At 38.1% G+C, this 22,879-nt stretch overlaps 1 protein-coding gene across 1 annotated transcript in view; it reads right to left on the reverse strand.

Moving 5' to 3' along the window:
• rictor (rapamycin-insensitive companion of Tor) overlaps window positions 1-22,879 on the reverse strand; it is a 540,306-nt gene that overhangs the window by 486,220 nt on the left and 31,207 nt on the right. Inside the window, exon 6 of the mRNA XM_067138126.2 lies at window positions 8,616-8,829. Within this exon, the coding sequence (XP_066994227.2) occupies window positions 8,616-8,829 (214 nt within the window). The remainder of the gene's footprint in view (window positions 1-8,615; window positions 8,830-22,879) is intronic.

Below are 22,879 nucleotides of genomic sequence, written 5' to 3' on the forward strand. Positions count from 1 at the left end.
TCAATCCTGAAATTAATAACAGACTAAGTAAAGGTACAATTTTTCTTTTTTTTGCTAGTGGCTTTATGCGCACCGACACAGTTAGGTCTTATGGCAATGATGGGATAGGAAAGGCCTAGGAGTTGGAAGGAAGCGGCCGTGGCATTTGCCTGGTGTGAAAATGGGAAACCACAGAAAACCATCTTCAGGGCTGCCGACAGTGGGATTCGAACCCCCTATCTCCCGGATGCAAGCTCACAGCCGCGCGCCTCTACGCGCACGGCCAACTCGCCCGGTGTACAATATTTTATCACCAAGTCAGAGAGCTTTTATGGGATGACAAAGTACCCAAGAGAACGAAATTAACATTATATAAAGAGTATTTCATACCAATTGTAACATACAGACTAAAAATGCTGGTAACTAATAAGAGACAAGATAGTAAGATCCAAGCAGTAAAAATGTTTTTAAGAACATCGGTTAAAAAGACAAGAAAAGATAAAATTCAAAATATTAAAATCAGAAAAGAGCTAAATATAAAACCGTTAGTACAGAAAATACAGAAAGCAAGACTGAGATGGTTCGTACATGTAAAAAGAATCGGAAAGGAACGGGTAAAAACAAAGGGAATTGGAAAGAGAAGTTAAGGGAAAAAGACCAGTTGGAAGACTGAGAAGAAGGTGGATGCTGGATTGGATGTGGCAGAAGTAATGGAGCAGGAAAAGTGGAAGGACAGAAAGGAGTGGAGGAGGCTTGTTAACCACACCCGGGTGACTGGAGTGAGAATTGATGATGATGATGAGTCTTACAATGTGACGTATTTATAAAGGTTGTTACGTGGTCTTCATAAAAGTTAAAGCTATATCAAAGTAGGGAAGTGACTGTATGAAATTATAGTGAATTTTCGATAACAACAGTCCGTCATTATAAATCATGCCATAACCAAGACAAGATATTTTGAGAATAGGATGCTGTAGGTAATGTTACGTATGCCAGAGTATTGTTTATATGGAGGTAGATTGCCTATTGTCATAAATGAAGCAGTTGAAGTTGAAAACGGATAAAAAAATATGTATGTGGAAGACGTACCTGATATTGAAAGAATACATACTGATCCACAAGTTGAATTTATTGAAAGATGGGATGAGTTGTGCGTCAATAGGAGTTAAATAAGATGAATATTTAAATGTGTTTCATTGGATATATGAGGTGAAATAAGTGAACAGGAATATGCAATGATATTATACGGTGATATGAAGGAAATGTTGGATAAATAATGATAATGTTGCGATGATATAGATAAAACAAAGGAAATGGTGATAGATGAAAGAATTTATTGACGCAGACACAGATCTATAATATATTATTCATTTTCCATGTAGAATTGATATTAATGCAATACTGTTAGATAATAATTAGTTAATTTTAAATTGTAACCACTGAAAGCTACATAGGAAGAAACTATTCTTATTCTGCATATGTCTAACTTAAAAAAACTTGAAGAAAATGCAGAGATTTTCGTTATCGTGATAAAGAAAATAGATTATAATTATAATGAAAGACATTATTATCTACAAGACCATATAATTAATTGAAATGATTCCTACCCACGCAAATTTGTAAATATTCGTTAATTTATTCATTATTCCTTCTCATGCCAAGGCGAAGTTAAATTAAATATCCCGCTCTATGATGATTATTTAAAGTTACAGTAGAAGTCCGCTATAGCGAGTACGGCATATAACGAGAACTCCGTTATAGCGACGACTTTTTTCTGCCCCTTCAAAATTCTTCGGTTACAGCGAGAACCCTATCACTGGCGCATCCGTTATTTCGAGCAATTAAGCGCGCGCGCGATTTTTTCCGTTACCAACATTTATACACCCCAGCAATGATATTGCGTGCGATAGATTACCTTCGGCATCGTTTCCTCGCTATGTGCACTAGCGATTTATCTCGTCTACATTGGAAGGCGATGTCGGAGTCGATTAGTAATACCCGCCGACAGCTGTTCCGTAAAGAAAATTTGAAAAGAAAGAGAACATATTTTTGTAATAAATGCGTAAATAACGTGTCCGATAACGGTTGTTAACTTGTTAAAAAATTAAGGCCGACTAAACTACCGCTTAATTTTGAGGCTAAATACTGCAATTAAGTAAGAATGGGATAAACCTCGAGATATGGCAGTGCGCTTAATTGATTTCAGAGGTTAGTTTATATTTTGTCGCGTCTGGTTAATTTACGGAAAGGCTAGTATGAAAATTTATAGTGAGAAAGTTATAGTTTCTCTACTGGCGCTTGAAGTGTGTTTTCATCATACGTATAGTACGGTTAAGTTAGGATACGTGACACTGTTTGAATAAGAAAACTGAAATGTTTGCAACAAAATGCGATCGATCATCTTCGGTACGGTATAGTTTTCTCACTTTGTGCATTTGCGATCTCTCTCGTTGACATTCAAAGGCGATGTTGGACTTGATTAGTAACACCCATCGACTGCTATTCTCTAAAGAAAATTCGAAAGGAAAGAGGATAACATGTTTTTGTAATAAATGCGTAAATAACGTGGCCGATAGCAGTTGTTAACTCGTTAAAAATAAAGACTGAAGTAAACGATATCTTCATTTTAATGTAATATACGGAAATTAAGTAAGAATGTGATACACCTCAAGATATGGCAGAGTACATCACTGATTTCACAGGATATTTCATATCTTCTCGTGTCTAGTTACGGCTATTTACATGTAAATTTTTCGCGTGGAGGTTATTTCTCTACATGCGTTTCAAATATGTTTTCATGATAGGCTACATGTACGGTTAGGTTAGGTGACGCTGTTTGAAGAAGAAAGCTGAGGTGTTTGCCACAGAAATCTCTGGAGTGATACCGTATTTTTCCGAATCCAAGACTTTTTTCTCAGAATCTCATGCAAAAACTCAAGGGTTGTTGCATTCGCGGCCTAACAGTAAGTAATTGATACCACTGGCAACTACCACGGTAACCACGTTGCTTCTTTTCACACAAGCACAGAACTCGTTGACAATAAACGACCGCCTCTTTACTACACATCGCTAGCCGCGACAACCGGTTGTGCAGTGCCTGTGTGTTTCTCAAATCTGCAGAATGGCATCAAACCATGCGACCCTTCGAATTCTTAGAAAAGCCATGGCTACTCAGTGGCAGAGTCATAACGCGTCTATTGTACTTGACGCTTAGTAAAATTAAGGTTTATAGACAGCAGGAATATTTTCGTGATGGATAGTCGTATTGTAAAAATACGTGGAAAAGGTATTGCCGGCAAATTTTCTACGGGTTCTAGTCGATATTATGATGCCAATTTTATGTTGATGTTTATTAAACACTCGAAAATGTAAAATAATTGTGCAGGCGCAAGAACATTCGGCATAGGCCTAACTAAAGCCAGTATTTGGCGTTAGCGTGAAGACAAAGAGCTAAAAAAATGCGTACTGTACAAAAAATGCATTCAGTGGTCCGCTAGAAGGACGCTTTAAAGAAATCGAAGATGAAATTGTGAGGTATGTGCACGAAAAACGCAAGGGCCACACCGTGATGCAATAAACTCGTTCGTTGACTTTCAACGTTCGCGATTAGGCCTATACATCACTAGCCCCTGAATTTGGCCGAACCCGACAAGCGAGACGTGCGTGTAGCGGTAGCCGGTTATATCTGACGCTGCGTAAAAGTAACAGCTTTATAGACAGCAAGAATAATTTCCTGATGGATCGTTGTATTGTCGAGACGCATGGAACAGGTATTGCCAGAAAATTTTCAACGAGTTCTTTTCAGTATTATGATGCCAATGTTAAGTTAATGGTCCTTAAACCCGCAAAAATAAGGAATAATTGTGCAGCTACAAGAAAAAAAGAAATACGGCATGACGAAAGTCAATGTACGGCGTTTAAAAACAGCTTAATGTACAACAACAACAAACTTCTTTTTGAGCCTGATTTAAATTTTTTGAAGGGAAAAGTGGGGTTCATCTTGGATTCGGAGAAATACGGTACTATATTTTTTTCGGATTACGAAAAATAACACACAAGTAAGCCGTAGTGTGGATATCATCTGCGGAAACACAAGTTTTGAACAAAATGATTGTCGTTTCATACAGATTTTTATGTGCATGAAGGGTTTTCCAACTTTTATACAAAATCGGATGTAACGACAATCCGTTATAGCGAGTAAATTTTTCGCTGTTATGAATTCTCGCTATAACGGACTTCTACTGTATATGATTTAAAAAGGATTACATATGAATAATTCAAGAATAATGTTCAGATTTAATTAATTAATTTGGGATTTTTTAATTGAGACTTTAACAAACTTCTTTATCCATCATATTAATTTATTTTTTCTCTTGAATAAATATTAGTTTGTAAGATAAACCTTGACATTATTTATATAGCATTGGTATAGTATGTAAGTTTAGATTAACGCAATTACATTTTGAATAATCGTCGTTACATTTGGATATTGGTGGAGACGTAATGGTGAGTAATCGTATTTCTCTTATATTTGGATTCACGTTAAAATATATAAATATAAAACATTTTATTATTAACGTTTACCCTGAAATGCCTACGAACCTAGTCATGGATTTCTTCGATGCCAAGCATCCTGGACGCGGGAGACAGCGCAGTACCCAGGACGGAGATGGGAAATGTTGAAGATGAATGGAAAGGATTTAAGGAAGCGCTGGTTGGATGTGCAGTGAAGGTATGTGGTAGAACGTCAGGAAATGTGAAAGACAAAGAGACACACTGGTGGAACGATAGGGTACAGATTAAAGTGAAGGAAAAGAAAATGGCATGGAAAGCATGGCTGAAGAAAGTAGAAGAAAATATGTGGAGGCAAAGAATTTGACCAAGAAAGTAGTGGAGGAAGAAAAGGGGAAAAGCTGGGCCTTATTTACACAGAAATTGAGAGATGATATGCAGGGCAGCAAGAAATTAATGTATGGTGTTTTAAGAAACAAAAAGAGAGATCAAGTAAACACCAGATGTGTGAAGGATGAAGGCGGCATAATATTAACAAAGCCAGAAGAAATAAGAAGTAGCTGGAAAGAGTATTTTCAGAAGGTGCTGAACATGAGACAACCAGGAAAGGCAATTAGTTGATGAAGAAAGGGATAAAGAAATTACAATGAATGAAATTAAAATGGCAGTAAGAAAGATGAATGGAAAAACTGCTGGAATAGATGAAGTTTCAGTGGAGATGATAAAAGCAGCTGGAGCAGTAAGCCTGCAGTGGACATATCGAGTTCTCAGGATTGTCTGGGGGAATAAGGATGTCCCCGAGGATTGGCAAAAAGGAATAATCATCCCAATTTTCAAGAAAGGCGATAAGAAAGTATTGAAGAACTACAGAAGAATTACTCTGATATCCCATGTTGCTAAGATAAAAAAATGGAGAGGATACTGGAAAGTAGGATAAGGTTGAGGGTTGAAAATCAGATACAGGAAAATCAGTTTGGTTTCAGAAGTGGAAGGTCAACCAACAGTAGAGCCCGTTTTCATTATGAAACAACTGCTGGAAAAGAAATGGGAGTACGGGAATGATATGGTAATAACATTCATTAACATTGCCTCAGGACTAAAGTTTGGGACAGTCCGATGCAAAAGGGAATTGGACAGGGATTAATAAAAATGATCACGGCAATGAACCTGAAATACTTGTTCCGAATGAGTAAATTGACAATACCAATATAGTTGGTCCGTAATTGGACATTATTAATTTTCCAGCTAACTCATTCCTGGTTGCCAGTGTTTGGCCCCAATGTGCTAAGTTCGGCTCATCAATCGGTACACACTAGCCATGTGTCTTGGTAGGTGTGCTATTTACCAACTGCTGAGCCCAACTTAGCACACTGGGGCAAAACACTGGCAACCAGGAATGAGTTTGCTGGAAAATGTAAAATGACCAATAACCGACCAATTATATTGGTATTATAAATTTACTCATTCGGAACAAATATTTCAGGCTCCTTATGGGAATCAACATCTGTATCATCTGATGGCCAGGCAGGCATCAATTTTTGAAAATGAGACAAAGTCTCTCATAGTGCATTGGCACTACCGGTAGCTCCAAGTAGCCTGTGCAGATGCCTCTACAGTATGCACTAGCCATGCGTGTTGGTAGGTGTGCTATTTACCAACTGATGAGCCCAACTTAGCAGCACACTGGGGCAAAACGCTGGCAACCAGGAATGAATTAACTGGAAAATGTATAATGTCCAATAACTGACCAATTATACTGGTATTATAAATTTACTCATTCGGAACAAATATTTCAGGTTCCCTATGGGAATCTACATCTGTATCATCTCAAAAGTTCTCCAAAGCATTAAATATTCAATTCTACCCGTCACTAACCAAAAGCAGATTGAAAAGAGAAAATAAACCCATCAAAATGCCAGAAATTTCTCTTTATTTGTGACCTAAAGCTGAACTGGAAAGCACGCTCGCTGCACAAACCAGTGCAAATCTGAAATAATATGAACTCAAATTTTACGCTGCGCAAATATAGCAATTGCTATTTTTATAAGGACTTTTTAACATAAAAATGAAAACGTAAAAATCTCCATCTTATATTAGGACCAAAACAGTAATGGTCTAATATATATATATATAAAGTGTAACATTTCTTCTTGACTCGAGAACGCAATTGGATCCAATCATATTAAAATACTACATTCTAAGAAGGAGCAATTTTGATTCCTATCTGAAAGACCAACGACTATATTATATAGTGCCCTGTGGGAAGTACCAAAAACCTGTTGGGCAATATGATTAAAATAAGTCAAAAATAAGCTTTTTTTTTTTTCTTTTCTTACAACTTGCTTTACGTCTCACCGACACAGGTCTTATGGCTATGATGGGAAAGGAAGGGCCTAGGAGTGGGAAGGAAGCGGCCACGGCCTTAATTTTTTTTTTTTTGCTAGGGGCTTTACGTCGCACCGACACAGATAGGTCTTATGGCGACGATGGGATAGGAAAGGCCTAGGAGTTGGAAGGAAGCGGCCGTGGCCTTAATTAAGGTACCATATTCAGGGCTGCCGATAGTGGGATTCGAACCTACTATCTCCCGGATGCAAGCTCACAGCCACGCGCCTCTACACGCACGGCCAACTCGCCCGGTACGGCCTTAATCAAGGTACAGCCCCAGCATTTGCCTGCTGTAAAAATGGGAAACCACAGAAAACCATCTTCAGGGCTGCCGACCGTGGGGTTCGAACCCATCTCCCGGATGCAAGCTCACAGCTGCGCGCCCCTAACCGCACAGCCAACTCACCGGGTAAAATAAACATCCAACCAAGGATATAATGTAGATGTTTTATAAGTACAAAAATTGGACGAAACTCGTTCAGTCTTAAAGTACAGCTGTCGAAATACGCTCTGTCTCCTTCCAATAGTTGTGACCACCCTGCTTTACGATTTCCGAGGATTCCCTAAATAATACCAGCTGATGTTGATGCTAAGATGGTCCCTTAAGCAAGTTCACCGCCAATCGCTTTCCCAGTATAGTACTTCCTCTAATTATCGCAATGACGGGACATTACCGTAAAATCCATAGGTATGTCTTAGCCGTCCTTTTGTGAGATAATTTTTCTTTTTTTCAATGCTTGATCGAGAATTTAGCGTTGATGGGACTGAAATTTCTGGACGGTTGATCCGGGAAATAGTTTCTTCAAGGAACGGATAATGCGGGATTTTTACTACATGATTTAATTAGGATGATCATGGTATCATATAATTTGAACCAATAATCCAGGAAAACGTAGTTTCCGGAAACGGATAATCGAGGTTTCACTGTACTCTGAAAGTTTCTGCATGAAATGGCTACCTTTAACATGGAAGAGTTAAAGAAAAGATACAATTTTTGGAGAAGAGTGACTCATTTTGGAGATTAATAAAGGACACATCAACTTTAAATTTATGAAGTGACTTGTCTGATAGTTTGACAGACATAACAAATGATCTTGATGTTGAACCTTCTACTTCATGTATCTGAATAAAGTTGCACATTTAAAAAGATTATAATATTCATATCAGCAGTATATTAGCATGGGATCTGTAATTTGCATTTCCAATTATTAATAACCGCTAATGTGCTAAGGAGTACCCCAGAAGTGACTAGCATCTCTTGTGTCTCCAGGGAGGTGTGAGAAGTGAATAGAGATCAACGCTTCACAGGCCGACACAGGAGTTCCCTGGTAAATGGTGAAATAATGATGAGAAGAAGAAGAAGAAGAAGAAGAAGAAGAAGAAGAAGAAGAAGAAGAAGAAGAAGAAGAAGAAGAAGAAGAAGAAGAAGAAGAAGAAGAAGAAGAGCTTTGAAGTGAGTATGCAGTATCTGCTTGCCACCTTCCTTTACAAGAAGCTGCTTCGCCTGTACAAGACATGGCTATAAATGCTGTGCTCACTTGCTAGTGGTAAAGATAGATCAGAAAAGACCTGATGAAATTGCTAGTTATTCACTTTACCATCCAGTCAAAAATTCAATGCTACAGTATTTCCTCTATCACATTTAACACTTTTTTCAATATATTTTTTAATCTGAATAAAAACACACTAACCAATGCAAACATCATGCATAAAAATTATGTTAAGAACATAGTTACCGATGCCGTGTGCTGTCCCAGTGAAAGTCACAATAGGGAGCAGCAAGAGCCTGTAAATGTACTGCAGCCCGTGATCTGGTAGCTGGACTGTTCAGTAGGAACAACAAAACTCCACAAAGTGATTCGGCAATTCTAGGCATTTGGCAGTCGAGAATATTCCGCGAGATTGCACTCACCCCACCACACAACATGAATACTTCAGAATTCAATACACCTGTAACATAGCAATAATGTCTTATCATATGTGCACACATACATATATAAAAAATATTTTCACACAAGATATTGAAAAGAAAAAACTCCCATCATCATTTGTAAGAACAACAATCACAAGAATGAGTCTGAAAGTGGCAAATTCCAGTGCTCTCAGCATTGAAGTATTTGGGTATACCACCAACAAGCCTAATAACTGAATGTCCACAGAAATGCATTCCTCAGTTTCTACATCAATGTGGGTAAGTAGAACAGCCAATTGAATACAAATTTCTTTTGAACCCCACACAAGTGACAAGGTAAGGGAATTTTCCAATCAGGGAATAATCACAAACTTCTCCAATTTTTAAATGCAGCATTCAAAAAGAGAGAGAAGAAATCATTTCACATACATTTTTTGCAGCCATGTATGTCAAGGAGCATGGCTTCCAAACATAAAGTAGATCAGTTTGATTGTGCAGGTTTTTGCACAGTTCTAAAAGCAGACAGTAGGCCTACTGATGAGGTGTTTTCTTTATTAGATCATAAGTGCATACATACTGAAGAAGAGGACAGTGAAAGTGATTCTGAGACTGAAATAGTTCAACATGAACCAAGTGTCTAGTACAACATTCAGAATGTGACTCAGCCACCTTAGTTCATTGAGAATGGTGCACCAAGACAAAGAGTTGCTTTTACAGGAGTATATTCGATAAATATAAACTTTAGTGATGTACAGAGTGTTGAAGGATAATTTGTAGATCATGATATATTCCAGTCATTATGTAAACAGACTTTGTATCTTCGCCAACTTTTAGCTGCCAACCCTAACCTAAAACTATGATCCCGAGCCAGAAGCTGGACAGGCACAAATGCTGATGAAATGAAAAATTTTTCTTTTTCCACAGGGTGTTCACAAACCAGAAAAAGGTCTCTACTACACAAAACGTGGAAGTACAGCAACTCCAAAATTATGTCTGAAAAGTGATTCCACCTGCTTTTGAAATTCACTTTGCAGATAATTCAAAGTTTGATCCTCAAATCCATAATAACAAAACTGTACAAAATACAGCCAATCCTTGCCCTTCTCAAAAAAAAGTCCTTAATCTATACTTCCAAATACAGTAGAAGTCTGTTATAGCAAGAATTCATCATCATCATCATCATCATTTTCATGAACATTTTACAGTTCCAGTTTCCCGGGTACTCTTGGTGAGCCTCTTCCATTCTGCCTTATTGAGATACATTCTGTTGTTAATGACGTCCTCCAGTGTCCTTCCCCGATCTGCAATAGTATCTTTACGATGTCCATCCAGTGGGTTCTTGGTTTTCCCACCATCCGTTTCTTTGCCACATGTCACTCCAAGTTAACATATGCTGTCCTTGTTGGCTTCATCCTCATTACATGCCCAAACCACCTCTATCTGGACATGCTGATCCGATCTAACAATGATGTAACAATCCCAGCTTCCTTCCTAACCACATCATTCCTCAACCTGTCCAGTTTGTTTTTTTGAATTGTGGACCTAAGGAACTTCATCTCGGATGCCTTGAACCTTGATGAGTCTTTCTTGGTGAGGGTGCAGGTTTCAATACCATAGGTTAAGATTGGTATGAAGTACTGATTGAACATCACCAGCTTTGATTTTGTTGGTACTTCAGGATCCCAGAGAAGTGTTCGTACTTGCTGGTAAAAGTGAGAGCTCTTCTGCACTCTATTTGCCACCTCCTTTGTGGCTAGTGTATCTCGAGATTACACTGCCGAGGTATGTAAAGTTTTCCACTCTTTCTAGTGGATGGTTTCCCTAGCATGATGTTCACTGGTCGTCCCTCTCTGTTCATTGCCATCACTACTGTTTTGAGTTTGCTCATCTTGAGATTGAAGTCCTGGAACTTAACCTTCCATTTATTGAGTCTTGACTGTACTTGTTCCTTAGTTTCTCCCCAGATCATAACATCATCAGTGAGAATTTTAGCGAGAATTCATAACAGCAAAAAATATACTCACTTTAGCCGATTGTCGTTACATCCGATTTTTTATAAAAGTCAGGAAAACCCCCATATATATTAAAATCAATATGAAACAGCAATCAGTTTGTTCAAAACTTGCGTTTCCATGGATGATGTCCACAATACGGCTTACATGTTTGTCATTTTTCGAAATCCAATACTAGGTGAAAGTGTATGTTTAATTCCATTCTGAAAAAAATATAACACCTTACTTCTCCAAATCCAAGACGACCCCACTTTTTGCTTCAAAAAATTTAAATCAGGTTCAGAACGTCCTTTGTAAAATTGTATGAATGCCTTTGATGTACAGTACGCATTTTTAGACTATTTTTAAATGCCAAACATTAGCTTTCATTATGCCGTATGTTTTTTTTTGCAGCTACATAATTATTCTTTATTTCTGTGGGTTTAATGGCCATTAACTTAAAATTAGCATCATAATACCCAAGAGAATCCGTTGAAACTTTGCCAGCAATACCTATTCCTATTCCATGCATCTACGACAGGAACGTAATATTCGTCTCAACCAACCAGACAAATCGGCAATAGCTGAGCATGCTCTATCGTCGGGTCATGATATCATGTTCCAAGATGCTTGAACTCGTACCCACACTAGACACTACAGGTCCAGGATTATACGGGAAGTTGTGGAAATACGTAGAAATCCTAACAATTTCAACAGGGACACCGAATATCAATTAAGTAATACCTGGTTGCCAGCCATTAAGAATTTACCTAGGTAGTTCCCTTCCCTGTCCTTTCACAATTGTTATTTCATCTCTGTGTTTTCCAAATTCATGCGTTCCTCGTCGCCAGATTTTTCATTCCAGGCTAGTGTCTACGTCATACACCTGTCAATGTCATATGTTATGTACACACGTTATGTGAACCGCTTAGACTGTTTCTGATGGTTCGGTCAGCTTCCGCTTTGAACGCTAGCGTTGTGCCACATCCTGGGAGCCATCTGGTGGCAAATGAACGTACCATTTCCACTTCTATTATAATGTCTAAATTTTAAAGAGTCATTGTTTAAGAAGCCTTTCTCGTGGACAGTCGAGATTTCTTCCAAGGACGCAGAGCACAGTTCTCTGTGAAACGTAAAGAATTTTACCTTATTTTCTTGACACGGCATAAGCCCAAAAGCCTATACATATCATGTCTAAAAGTACGGACTGTGAAAGCATCAATGGCAACAATGTAAATAACGTTAGTAACCCGTCATTGAAGTATAATAATATCTATCATATTACATTAAACTAACTGTATACATATTTATGCAGGAAATACACACATTAAAAAATGGTTTGTGTCACCTTGGACCAAAGAGTTCCTGACTCTTTTCAAAAAAATAAAGAGACAGAGTGGTACCATATCGGCTCAACAAAACAACAAATGAGAGCCCTTATGACAATACATCTTTGGTTCCTCAATTTGAGTTACTTAATACAGCACACACCAGTAACTTTAATACCAGGTAATATGCCCCCATGCATTGATGCATGCTTGAATTCTTCTTGGCATACTGTCCACTAGTTAATAAAGGTAGTGTTGGTCCAAACTGTCCCACTCCTCAATGGTAATTCAGCATGGATTTCACAGAGTGGTTGGTGGGTGTGGCGTCCATAAACAGCTTTCTTAATTTATTCAAGGCAACTTTGATGGGGTTCATGTACAGAGAACATGGTGCCCACTTTAGTAGAGTGATATTGTGATTATGTAGGAAGTCATTAACAAGAACTGCACGCAGTGATATTGACCTGCATGACTAGGACAGGCGTACAGTGGCCCCATATACTGCCACCCCAAAACATCACAGAACCACCACATTGCTGCACATGCAGGACAGTGTGTCTGATACGTGAAGCCTGACCAGACTGCCTCTAAATACATTGTCGACGATCGTTAGGAACAAGACGAGTGCGACACTCATTGGTGAAAAGGATTTTATACCAATTCTGAAGCAACCATTCAGCATAATATTGGGCCCAGCTGTACCGCACCCCATGATACCTAGGTTTGATAGCTGAGCCTTGTCATGGGTGTCGAGAGTGAAGTTGTGCTTCGTGCAACCTGTTTTTCACAGTTTGATTTGAAACAAGGTGACCTGTATCTACCCAAAGATTGTTATTCAGCAGGGTTCCTCCAAGCTGAAATTCAAAGGTAACAGTCATTAGCTGCAGTCATAGCCCTTGGATGACCTGTGTGAGGCAAGTCATCAACAGTCCCTGTACCACTTCCAGGTTCAAATCACATAACTTTGCCTGCAATCCACACATCGAGCAACTGCCTTTGCTGACCATCCTTCTTGACATAATATGATTATGCCTATATGTATACATGTCAACATTGCACATCGTGCCATCCTAGATGCTCATAAACTGATTAGAACAAACCTCTAATGCTTGAACTGAAATACTGCCTCCCATTCGAGCGTGGCATTCTGCCTGGAAGTACATGCAGTTATGAGTAGAGTATGTTTACAAACATCCTAAGGATCATCTTTCTGGTCTGCATAGCACATGCCAAGATAGCAACACTGTTAAATGACACAACGAGGTGATGCAAAACTTTTTTTGACATGTACTTTTAAAAATCATGAAGTGGGGAAAATGCATGGTTTGCCATGTAAAGAATTTGGTACCCAGTTCAGGGGTTATAGACAAAAAAAATTCAACAAATCCACAATTCGAGCAAATACTCCTACAAAGGACACAGTGTGATGAAAACAGAGCAGGAAGATCTCAATGTCAGTGAGTTATTTACTGAATAATTTACTTATCAGTTTTTACATATTACATGTTAGTTGTTTTTGTTAAGTGCTCTTACACTATAATACAAAGAAGTTAACTACTGTATTATTCCTCCCTATATACCGGGTGGTTCACCAACCACTCGCGATTTACTTTTATGCATCCTACTGCGTTTACTACAATTCTGGAATACATCGGCCCCTCTCCCTAAACTGTGTTAATAGAACGAGTTGTGTGGTCAAAGGCTAAAAATCATCAAGAATCACGACCGCCACTATTAATTAATTGTATCCTGAATGAACCCATAAAACCAGCACAGATACGAAGAATACGTACCATATTTCTCCAAATCCAAGACATCTTTTTCTCAGAAACTCATGGGAAAAAATCAAGGGTCATCTTGCATTTGTGACCTAACAGTAATGAACACCACCAGCAGCTACCACGGTAACCACGCTGCTTCCTTTCACCCTCCACACTCGCATAAAACTCAACTTTCAATGTCCGCATCTTTTATTAGGCCTATAGGCTACATTGTTAGCCACGGCAGCCTCTGCGTAACATCACTGGTTCTTGGGAAATAGTGAAGAGAGAATGACATTCTACTTCGCAGGAGACAGGCTCACAGTGCGGGCACCCGAGCGAACGATAATCCCCTGAATAGATTAAAAAGTGTCCCTGCATTAGCCTCTACAAAAATGTTTCTCAAATCCGCAGAATGACATCAAAACATGCGAGCCTTAGAATTCTTAGAAACTGATTTCTTTTTTTTAATGCTATTTGTTCGGGGCGTCAACCCATGTGGATCTTTTGCCCCTACTGGCACCATATTGTATGAACCTGCGTGTAATTGGAATGGAGGTAGTGTGGAATGTTGTGTGTGAGGAAAGGAAGATTAAGGATGTCACAAACACCCAGTCCCCAAGCCAGGGATATTAATCATTACAATTCAAAAACCCTGACCTGGCCGGGAATCAAACCCGGGGCCGCCGGGTGACAGGCGGACGCGTTGCCCCCTACACCACGGGACTGCACAACTGAATGGTTCTTCAGTGGCAGAGTTATAACGTGCCTGCTGTACCCAACACTCAGTAAAATTAACAGTTTTACAGACAGCAGGAATATTTTCATGATGGATCGTCGTATTATAAAGACACGTGGAACAGGTATTGCCAGCAAATTTTCAAAGGTTTCTTGTAGATATTACGATGCCAATTTTAAGTTATTGGTTATGAAACTCGTGGAAAAAGAGAATAATTGTGCAGTTACAAGAAAATACAGCATAACTAAAGCCAATGTTCCAGGTTAACGTGAAGACAAAGACAGGTTAAAAATGCATAATGTACAAAAAATGCATTCAGTGGACTGCAACAAGGACGCTTTAAAGAAGTGGAAGATTAAATTGTGAGGTACGAGAGTGAAAAACGCAAGGGTGGAATTGCCATACCACAGTGCAATAAAATCGTTAACCTTCAAAATCTGTGTAATCATTATACATTGCTAGCTGCTGAAGTCGGCCAAAGCCTGCAAGCGAGACGTGTGTCTAGCGGCATATTATAGATAAGAAAGGTTCCCCCTTATCAATACAAGTTTTATTTATATAAGATTCTACTTACAGTACCGGTTTCGACTTTTTATACATTCATCCTCAGCTGTACATTAGTACCTTCACATAAGTCAAAGTTGGTTAATATGCCTTGCCTAGTAGAAAAGTCATGATAATGGAATGTGTCCAATGTTCAAATTGGGCATGTTTCAAAGTAAAAACTGACTATATGTACAATCTAAAAATGAGTGTGGGTATATCTTTTAGGCTTACAATTCGTGTGGATTAACTTATTTTAAAAGTACAGGTACATAAACACCTTAAAATATATAGTACATATTAAATCACATATTAAAATGTACAGTTCATGCTTTTTTTTTTGCTAGGGGTTTTACGTCGCACCGACACAGATAGGTCTTATGGCGACGATGGGATGGGGAAAGGCCTAGGAGTTGGAAGGAAGCGGCCATGGCCTTAATTAAGGTACAGCCCCAGCATTTGCCTGGTGTGAAAATGGGAAACCACAGAAAACTATCTTCAGGGCTGCCGATAGTGGGATTCGAACCTACTATCTCCCGGATGCAAGCTCACAGCTGCGCGCCTCTACGCGCACGGCCAACTCGCCCGGTACAGTTCATGTTAAAAACCATTATGATGACTAGGAACACTTCATTAAAATGAGGTTAACATCTTGCGTTTGTCGATTGTCTTATTTTTATCCAATATGAATGGAGAATGTCCGTGCTTGTATTCACAGGCGGTGCTCTCTTGGGGTTCTGCTATGTGTTAGGCTTATCCACTAGTTTGATTAATAGAATCTTCAGTTATTGATGACAAGTCTAATGTGTAACCAGAGGTAGATATGTGCAGCTGTGATTGAAAGTTGCCTTAAAGTATCAAAGTACAGTCTGCTTTGGTGCATAAGTGTCAATTGCAGAATGGTGGTTCTTTTCTCGTCTATAATTGCTGGCGTATGTTATTGCTGTCGTGGTTGAGTTGTGTCCGATTTAGCTGCCTGGTGTGTACACGATAGTCTAAAAAATGCATACTGTACAAGAACCTTCGTATGATTTCACAAAGCACATTCTAAGCCTGATTTAATTTTTTTTTTAAGGAAAAATTGGGGGTCGCCTTGCATTCAGGATCCTCTTGGATTCGGAGAAATACGGTACCTTACAACAGGAGATGCATACACAGACCAGAAACAGGTATTATACAGGCTAGAAACTGTGCGCTGTATGTGAAGCCTCACAATAGCTCACTTGGCCGGGGCGTGGTGAGATTGTGATCATGGACGGTGCTCGAAGGTTCGAATCCCATGCAAGTTTTCTTGTTTGTTTTTACAGCCAGATGACTGGGATATGGAAAGGTTGCATACTTGATAGCTTTCACAGACTGATTTGTTCATTTGGCCCTGTAAAGGGCCATTGGTACAGTGGCAGTTGTCATGGAGCTTGCTTGAAAGAGGCTAGGAAACATGCAACAGTATCTCAGTTACCTACGTCTTTTAACGCAGTACCTGCTTACCGACAAAAAGGACTCTTAATGGGAGCCCCAGCATCAGGAATATTGGCTAATATATACTTAGACTATTTGGAACACACGAAAATTATTAATCAAATAGAGGGTTTGGATTTTTGGACACGTTATGTGGACGATGTTTACGCTATAATAGATAACAGACTCACCGATAGCAATAAAGTTTTAAATATATTGAATAATTTGGATTCCAATATAAAATTCACTTTAGAAGAAGAAGTAGAAAGATCACTGAATTTTCTGGACATAGTCACAACAAGACAAGAAAAAGGATTTTCTTTCAAAATACACAGAAAATCCACTTTCACACTGACCACTATCAAGAACAACTTGTTACACCCTGAGGCACAGAAAAGATCAGCATATTATAGTTACGTTAACAGAGCGTTTAGTATTCCGTCTTGAACAAGCCGTCTTGAATGGTTTCAACAATAACATGATTGATAAAATTATTAATAAATTTTCGGAGAAGCAACAATCTAAATTAACAGTCGAACCTAGTAAAACTGAAAAATATATCAAGTTCACATATAATAATCCAAACAGACACGTAATAACAAATTTATTTAAGAGAAAAAATTTCAAAATTGCATTTTCCACCAATAACAACATGAAACATAGTATTTTCAACCTTGATACAATAAATCTCTCAGAAAAAGATAATTTTTTTGATTCGGGAATATATAAACTCGCATGCTTTGAATGCAAGAATACATACATAGGACAATCTGGCCGCAATTTTAAAGTTAGATGTTTGGAACATGTGAATGCTGAAAAACATACAAGATTCTCAGCAATGGGATGACACATGACTGCCACAGGTCATAAATTTACCAACATAGAACAAGACCTGACCATCATAAAAAAGTTAAAAAAGGGCAGCTTAATGAACACATATGAAGATCTATACATTCATCTAGATCAACTTGTAAAGAAAAATGATAACCTTAATGAGGCTGTAGAATATAAGAATCCATTTTATTATTAAATTCCAGTATATTTGAAAATGCTTGAGAAAGATCACGAAAAAAGAATAGGAATTTCTCCACCTACAGATAGCCCTACAACTTATTCCTCCTCAGTTAAAGCTATAGGTGACAGCAAGGAAGTTCTTGACACACCTATATCCCCCGCTCCTCCGCCTCCTCAGGTGCAAGAGCAAGGAAGATCGCATCATCAATATTACACCCGATGCAAAACTGTGAAAGAATAACAGGAGTTACTGTTCCAAAGGAAAGCAGGCTTAATAAGATTTGACAACTAGGAATTAGTTATACTTTCATCTGCATTAATAATAAGAGCCAAACTGTGATATCTGGATTTCTTCATTTTGATAATTACTTATAAATTGTATAATTTTTAATTTATAAATTGACCTTTTTTCATGAATTATTAAGAAAAGAAGATTCATTAGGACATATTCTCTACGGAATATTGTACAAGTGTTTCCCTGACGACTGCTTTCTATTGTAGAAATAATTTATATATTTTCTCTTGAGTTATTTGTTTGTTTTAATGTTGTCAAACTTATGTTAATTTTAAGGACACTTCCTCTAAAGCATTACTTTGTCAATTTATATATTTTTCATCTAAACAGTGTTATGTGGCTGAAGATGTTGATAATATACGAAACATGTACCACTTTTGACCATTAAAAATTGCCTTAAGCAATCATTGTATCGACTAGGTGGAAAATAAATAAATACTTAATTGTGAATCTATTGAAGTGCGATACGGACCATGAAGCTGATTTTATGTAACAGATAGGTTTTACGGCGACGATGGTTCAGGAAAGGCCTAGGAATGGGAAGGAAGCGGCGGTGGCCTTAATTAAGGTTCAGCCCCAGCATTTGCCTGGTGTGAAAAAAGGCAACCACGGAAAACCATTTTCAGGGCTGCCGACAGTAGGGTTCATCCAAATCTTGCCAACGCCCAATATTGCTTAACTTCGGAGATCTCAAGGGATCCGGTGTTTCAACAAGGCTACGGCCGTTGGCTGTATAACATACAGGCATTTGAAATACATGGGAGTGTGGTTAGCATTTCCAATCTGACTGAGAAGATAGTAATTTTCAACATACATACATACATACATACATACATACATACATTACCATTATAGACTGTTATGCCTTTCAGCGTTCAGTCTGCAAGCCTCTGTGAATTTACTAAACGTCGCCACAATCCTCGATTTGCAACTAGTGTTGTGGCCTCACTTAGTACTATACCTCTTATATTTAAATCGTTAGAAACTGAGTCTAACCATCGTCGCGTTGGTCTACCTCTACTTCTCTTACCCTCCATAACCGAGTCCATTATTCTCCTAGGTAACCTATCCTCCTCCATTCGCCTCACATGACTCCACCACTGAAGCCGGTTTATGCGTACAGCTTCATCCATCGAGTTCATTCCTAAATTAGCCTTTATCTCCTCATTCCGAGTACCCTCCTGCCATTGTTCCCACCTGTTTGTACCAAAAATCATTCTTGCTATTTTCATGTCTGTTACTTCTAACTTATGAATAAGATATCCTGAATCCACCCAACTTTCGCTCCCGTAAAGCAAAGTTGGTCTGAAAACAGACCGATGTAAAGATAGTTTCGTCTGGGAGCTGACATCCTTCTTACAGAATACTGCTGATTGCAACTGCGAGCTCACTGCATTAGCTTTACGACACATTGATTCAATCTCACTTACTATATTACCATCTTGGGAGAACACACAACCTAAATACCTGAAATTATCGACCTGTTCTAGCTTTGTATCCCCAATCTGACATTCAATTCTGTTGAATTTCTTACCTACTGACATCAATTTAGTCTTCGAGAGGCTAATTTTCATACCATACTCATTGCACCTATTTTCAAGTTCCAAGATATCAGACTGCAGGCTTTCGGCACAATCTGCCATTAAGACCAAATCGTCAGCATAGGCGAGACTGCTTACTAAATTTCCACCTAACTGAATCCCTCTCTGCCATTTTCAGCAGATGATCCATGTAAACTACGAAAAACAAAGATGAAAGATTACAGCCTTGTCTAACCCCTGTAAGTACCCTGAACCAAGAACTCATTCTACCTTCAATTCTCACCGAAGCCCAATTGTCAACATAGGCCTAAATGCCTTTGATTGATTTTAATAATCTACCTTTAATTCCATGCCCCCAGTATAGCGAACATCTTTTCCATCAGTACCCTGTCATATGCTTTCTCTAGATCTACAAAACATAAACACAACTGCCTATCCTCTCGTAGCATTTATCAATTATCTGGTGCATACTGAAAATCTGATCCTGATAGCCTCTCTGTGGTCTGAAACCACACTGGTTTTCATCCAACTTCCTCTCAACGACTGATCGCACCCTCCCTTCCAAGATGCCAGTGAATACTTTGCCTGGTTTACTAATCAATGAGATACCTCGATAGTTGTTGCAATCTTTCCTGTTCCCTTGCTTATAGATAGGTATAATTACTGCTTTTGTCCAATCTGAAGGTACCTTACCAACACTCCATGCTAATCTTACTACTCTATGAAGCCATTTCATTCCTACCTTCCCACTATACTTCACCATTTCAGGTCTAATTTCATCTATTCCTGCTGCTTTATGACAATGGAGTTTATTTACCATCATTTCTACTTCCTCAAACGTAATTTCACCAACATCATTTTCCTCCTCCTCATGAGCTGGCTATTCGCAACACCTCCATGATGATTTCCTTTTACATTGAGAAGATGTTCAAAATGTTCCCTCCACCTCTCCAGTGATTTCCTGGGATCTATTATGAGTTCACCCGAATTACTCAAAACACTGTTCATTTCCTTTTTTCCTCCCTTCCTAAGATTCTTTATTACTGTCCAGAAAGGTTTCCCTGCTGCTTGACCTAGCCTTTCCAGGTTATTACCAAAATCTTCCCACGAGTTCTTTTTGGATTCAACAACTATTTGTTTCGCTCTGTTTCTTTCATTTACATACAAATCCCTGTCTGCCTCGGCCCTTGTTTGGAGCCATTTCTGATAAACCTTCTTTTTACATTTACAAGCTGCTCTCACTTCATCATTCCACCAAGATGTTCGCCTTTCCCTATCTTTACACACAGTTGTTCCTAGGCATTCCCTTGCTGTTTCTATTACAGCATCCCCGTATGCCACCCATTCACTTTCTATATCCTGAACCTGCTTACTGTCTACTGTTCGAAACTTCTCACTAATCATATCCATGTACTTCTGTCTAATTTCCTCATCCTGGAGATTTTCTACCCTTATTTGTTTGCAGACAGATTTCACTTTCTCTACCCTAGGCCTAGATATACTTAGTTCACTACAGATCAGATAGTGGTCTGTATCATTAAAAAATCCCCGGAAAACTCGTACATTCCAGCAGATTTCCTGAATTCGAAGTTTGTTAAAAATGAAGCCATGTTTTCCAGTGTTGACTTAGTTAAATGTAACAAAGGCTTTTCAGTCTGTCAAACATACAGCAAATACAATGTAAATTAAAACACTATAAACATATCTGTAAAACACACACTAACATACAAAGAATGACATGTTTCGTTCTACAAGAAAATCCTCAGATTCTATCAAATCACTTAAACAAGCTTGTATATGTACAGTATTGTTTATGTAGCATAAACTTGTCATTGATAGAGAGATTAGTGATAACATGAAACAGTAATGACAAAAAATAAAATATTATACAATTATTAATATAACGAAAAAACGTATTTATCTAGACTGCCGATGTTAAGTCCGTTGTCACAAAACACTATTTCAGGACTGTGGTCATGGAAAGTTTGTGGTGAGCCACGCTGCGCGTGGAGAGGGGAGGGCAAGAAAGGGAGGGGCCTTGTAGAGCGATGTGGATCTCTCCTATTGCATGATTAAATCGAGTAGACTATAGAGCGGAGAGGGGAAGGAGATGTAGGGCGAAGCGGCTGGAGCGCTGTGGAACCTTCCATCAACATTGGAGAGGGGAAAGATGTTATTGACCTATTTCATATTAATATGTACCTTTATGTAATATGGATGAATGCAAATTAATAATTTTTTTATAGGTGAATAAAGTAAGGAACGGTATTATTATTATTATTTTTATTATTATTATTATTATTATTACATTATTATGAAAAAAGCAATTTACCTTCTATCAACATTGGAGAGGGGAGAGATGTTATTGACCTTTTCCATGTTAAATGTACCTTTATGTAATATGGATGAATGCAAATTAATAATTTTTTAGGTGAATAAAGTAAGGGACATTATTATTATTATTATTATTATTATCATTATTATTATCATTATTATTATTATTATTATTATTATTATTATTATTATTATGAAAAAAGCAATTTACCTTCCATCAACATTGGAGAGGGGAGAGATGTTATTGACCTTTTTCATGTTAAATGTACCTTTATGTAATATGGATGGATGAATGCAAATAAATAATTTTTTAGGTGAATAAAGTAAGCGATGTTATTATTATTATTATTATTATTATTATTATTATTATTATTATTATTACGATAGAAGCAATTTAATGAGTAGGTGTTGTCAGATATTATGTGAGTAGAGCGAATAGGGGGAATTATTTAAATGTGTATGCTCATTCAGATTATTGGCATTAGCATTTTTTGCGACATAAATTTCTATTGCTTCTTTTATATTCAAAGATTTACTTTTATTTTCGAAGTGTAAAATTTTTAGATCAGTGTTGATGTCTGTGAAATGGTGTGAACAGTTGTAGATGTGCTCCCCAAAGGCTGAATGCGGATTATATCTGATCGCGTTTTTGTGTTCTTTGTATCTTGTATGGAAATTACGTTTTGTTTGACCTATGTATGTGGCGTTGCAGTTAGGTTCTTGGCACTTGAGTTCATACACTCCTGACTTTGAGAAAGGGTCCTTTTTGTTTAGGATGCACCTGCTGAAGTGTCTCTGTAATGTGTTATTCGTTCGAAAAGCTACTTTTAAACCTTGTTTCTTGAAAATGTTAGCTACTTTGTATGTGTTATTGTTAACATAGTTGAGAACCACGTAGTTTTCTTTTGTCGTGTGTGGTGGTGCTTTCCCGGCGACTTTTCTTATGTTTATTTAATAGTTTATCCACTGTGCCTGGAGGATGGTTGTTTTCTTTCGCAATTTGTTTAATGATTTGCATCTCTTCATTGAAATCCGTTGTGCTCATTGGTATGGAAATAGCTCTATTTATCATTGTATTCAGTCCT

The sequence above is a fragment of the Anabrus simplex genome, chromosome 1, assembly GCF_040414725.1.
Source record: "Anabrus simplex isolate iqAnaSimp1 chromosome 1, ASM4041472v1, whole genome shotgun sequence".
In the NCBI taxonomy this organism is placed as follows: Eukaryota; Metazoa; Arthropoda; class Insecta; order Orthoptera; family Tettigoniidae; genus Anabrus; species Anabrus simplex.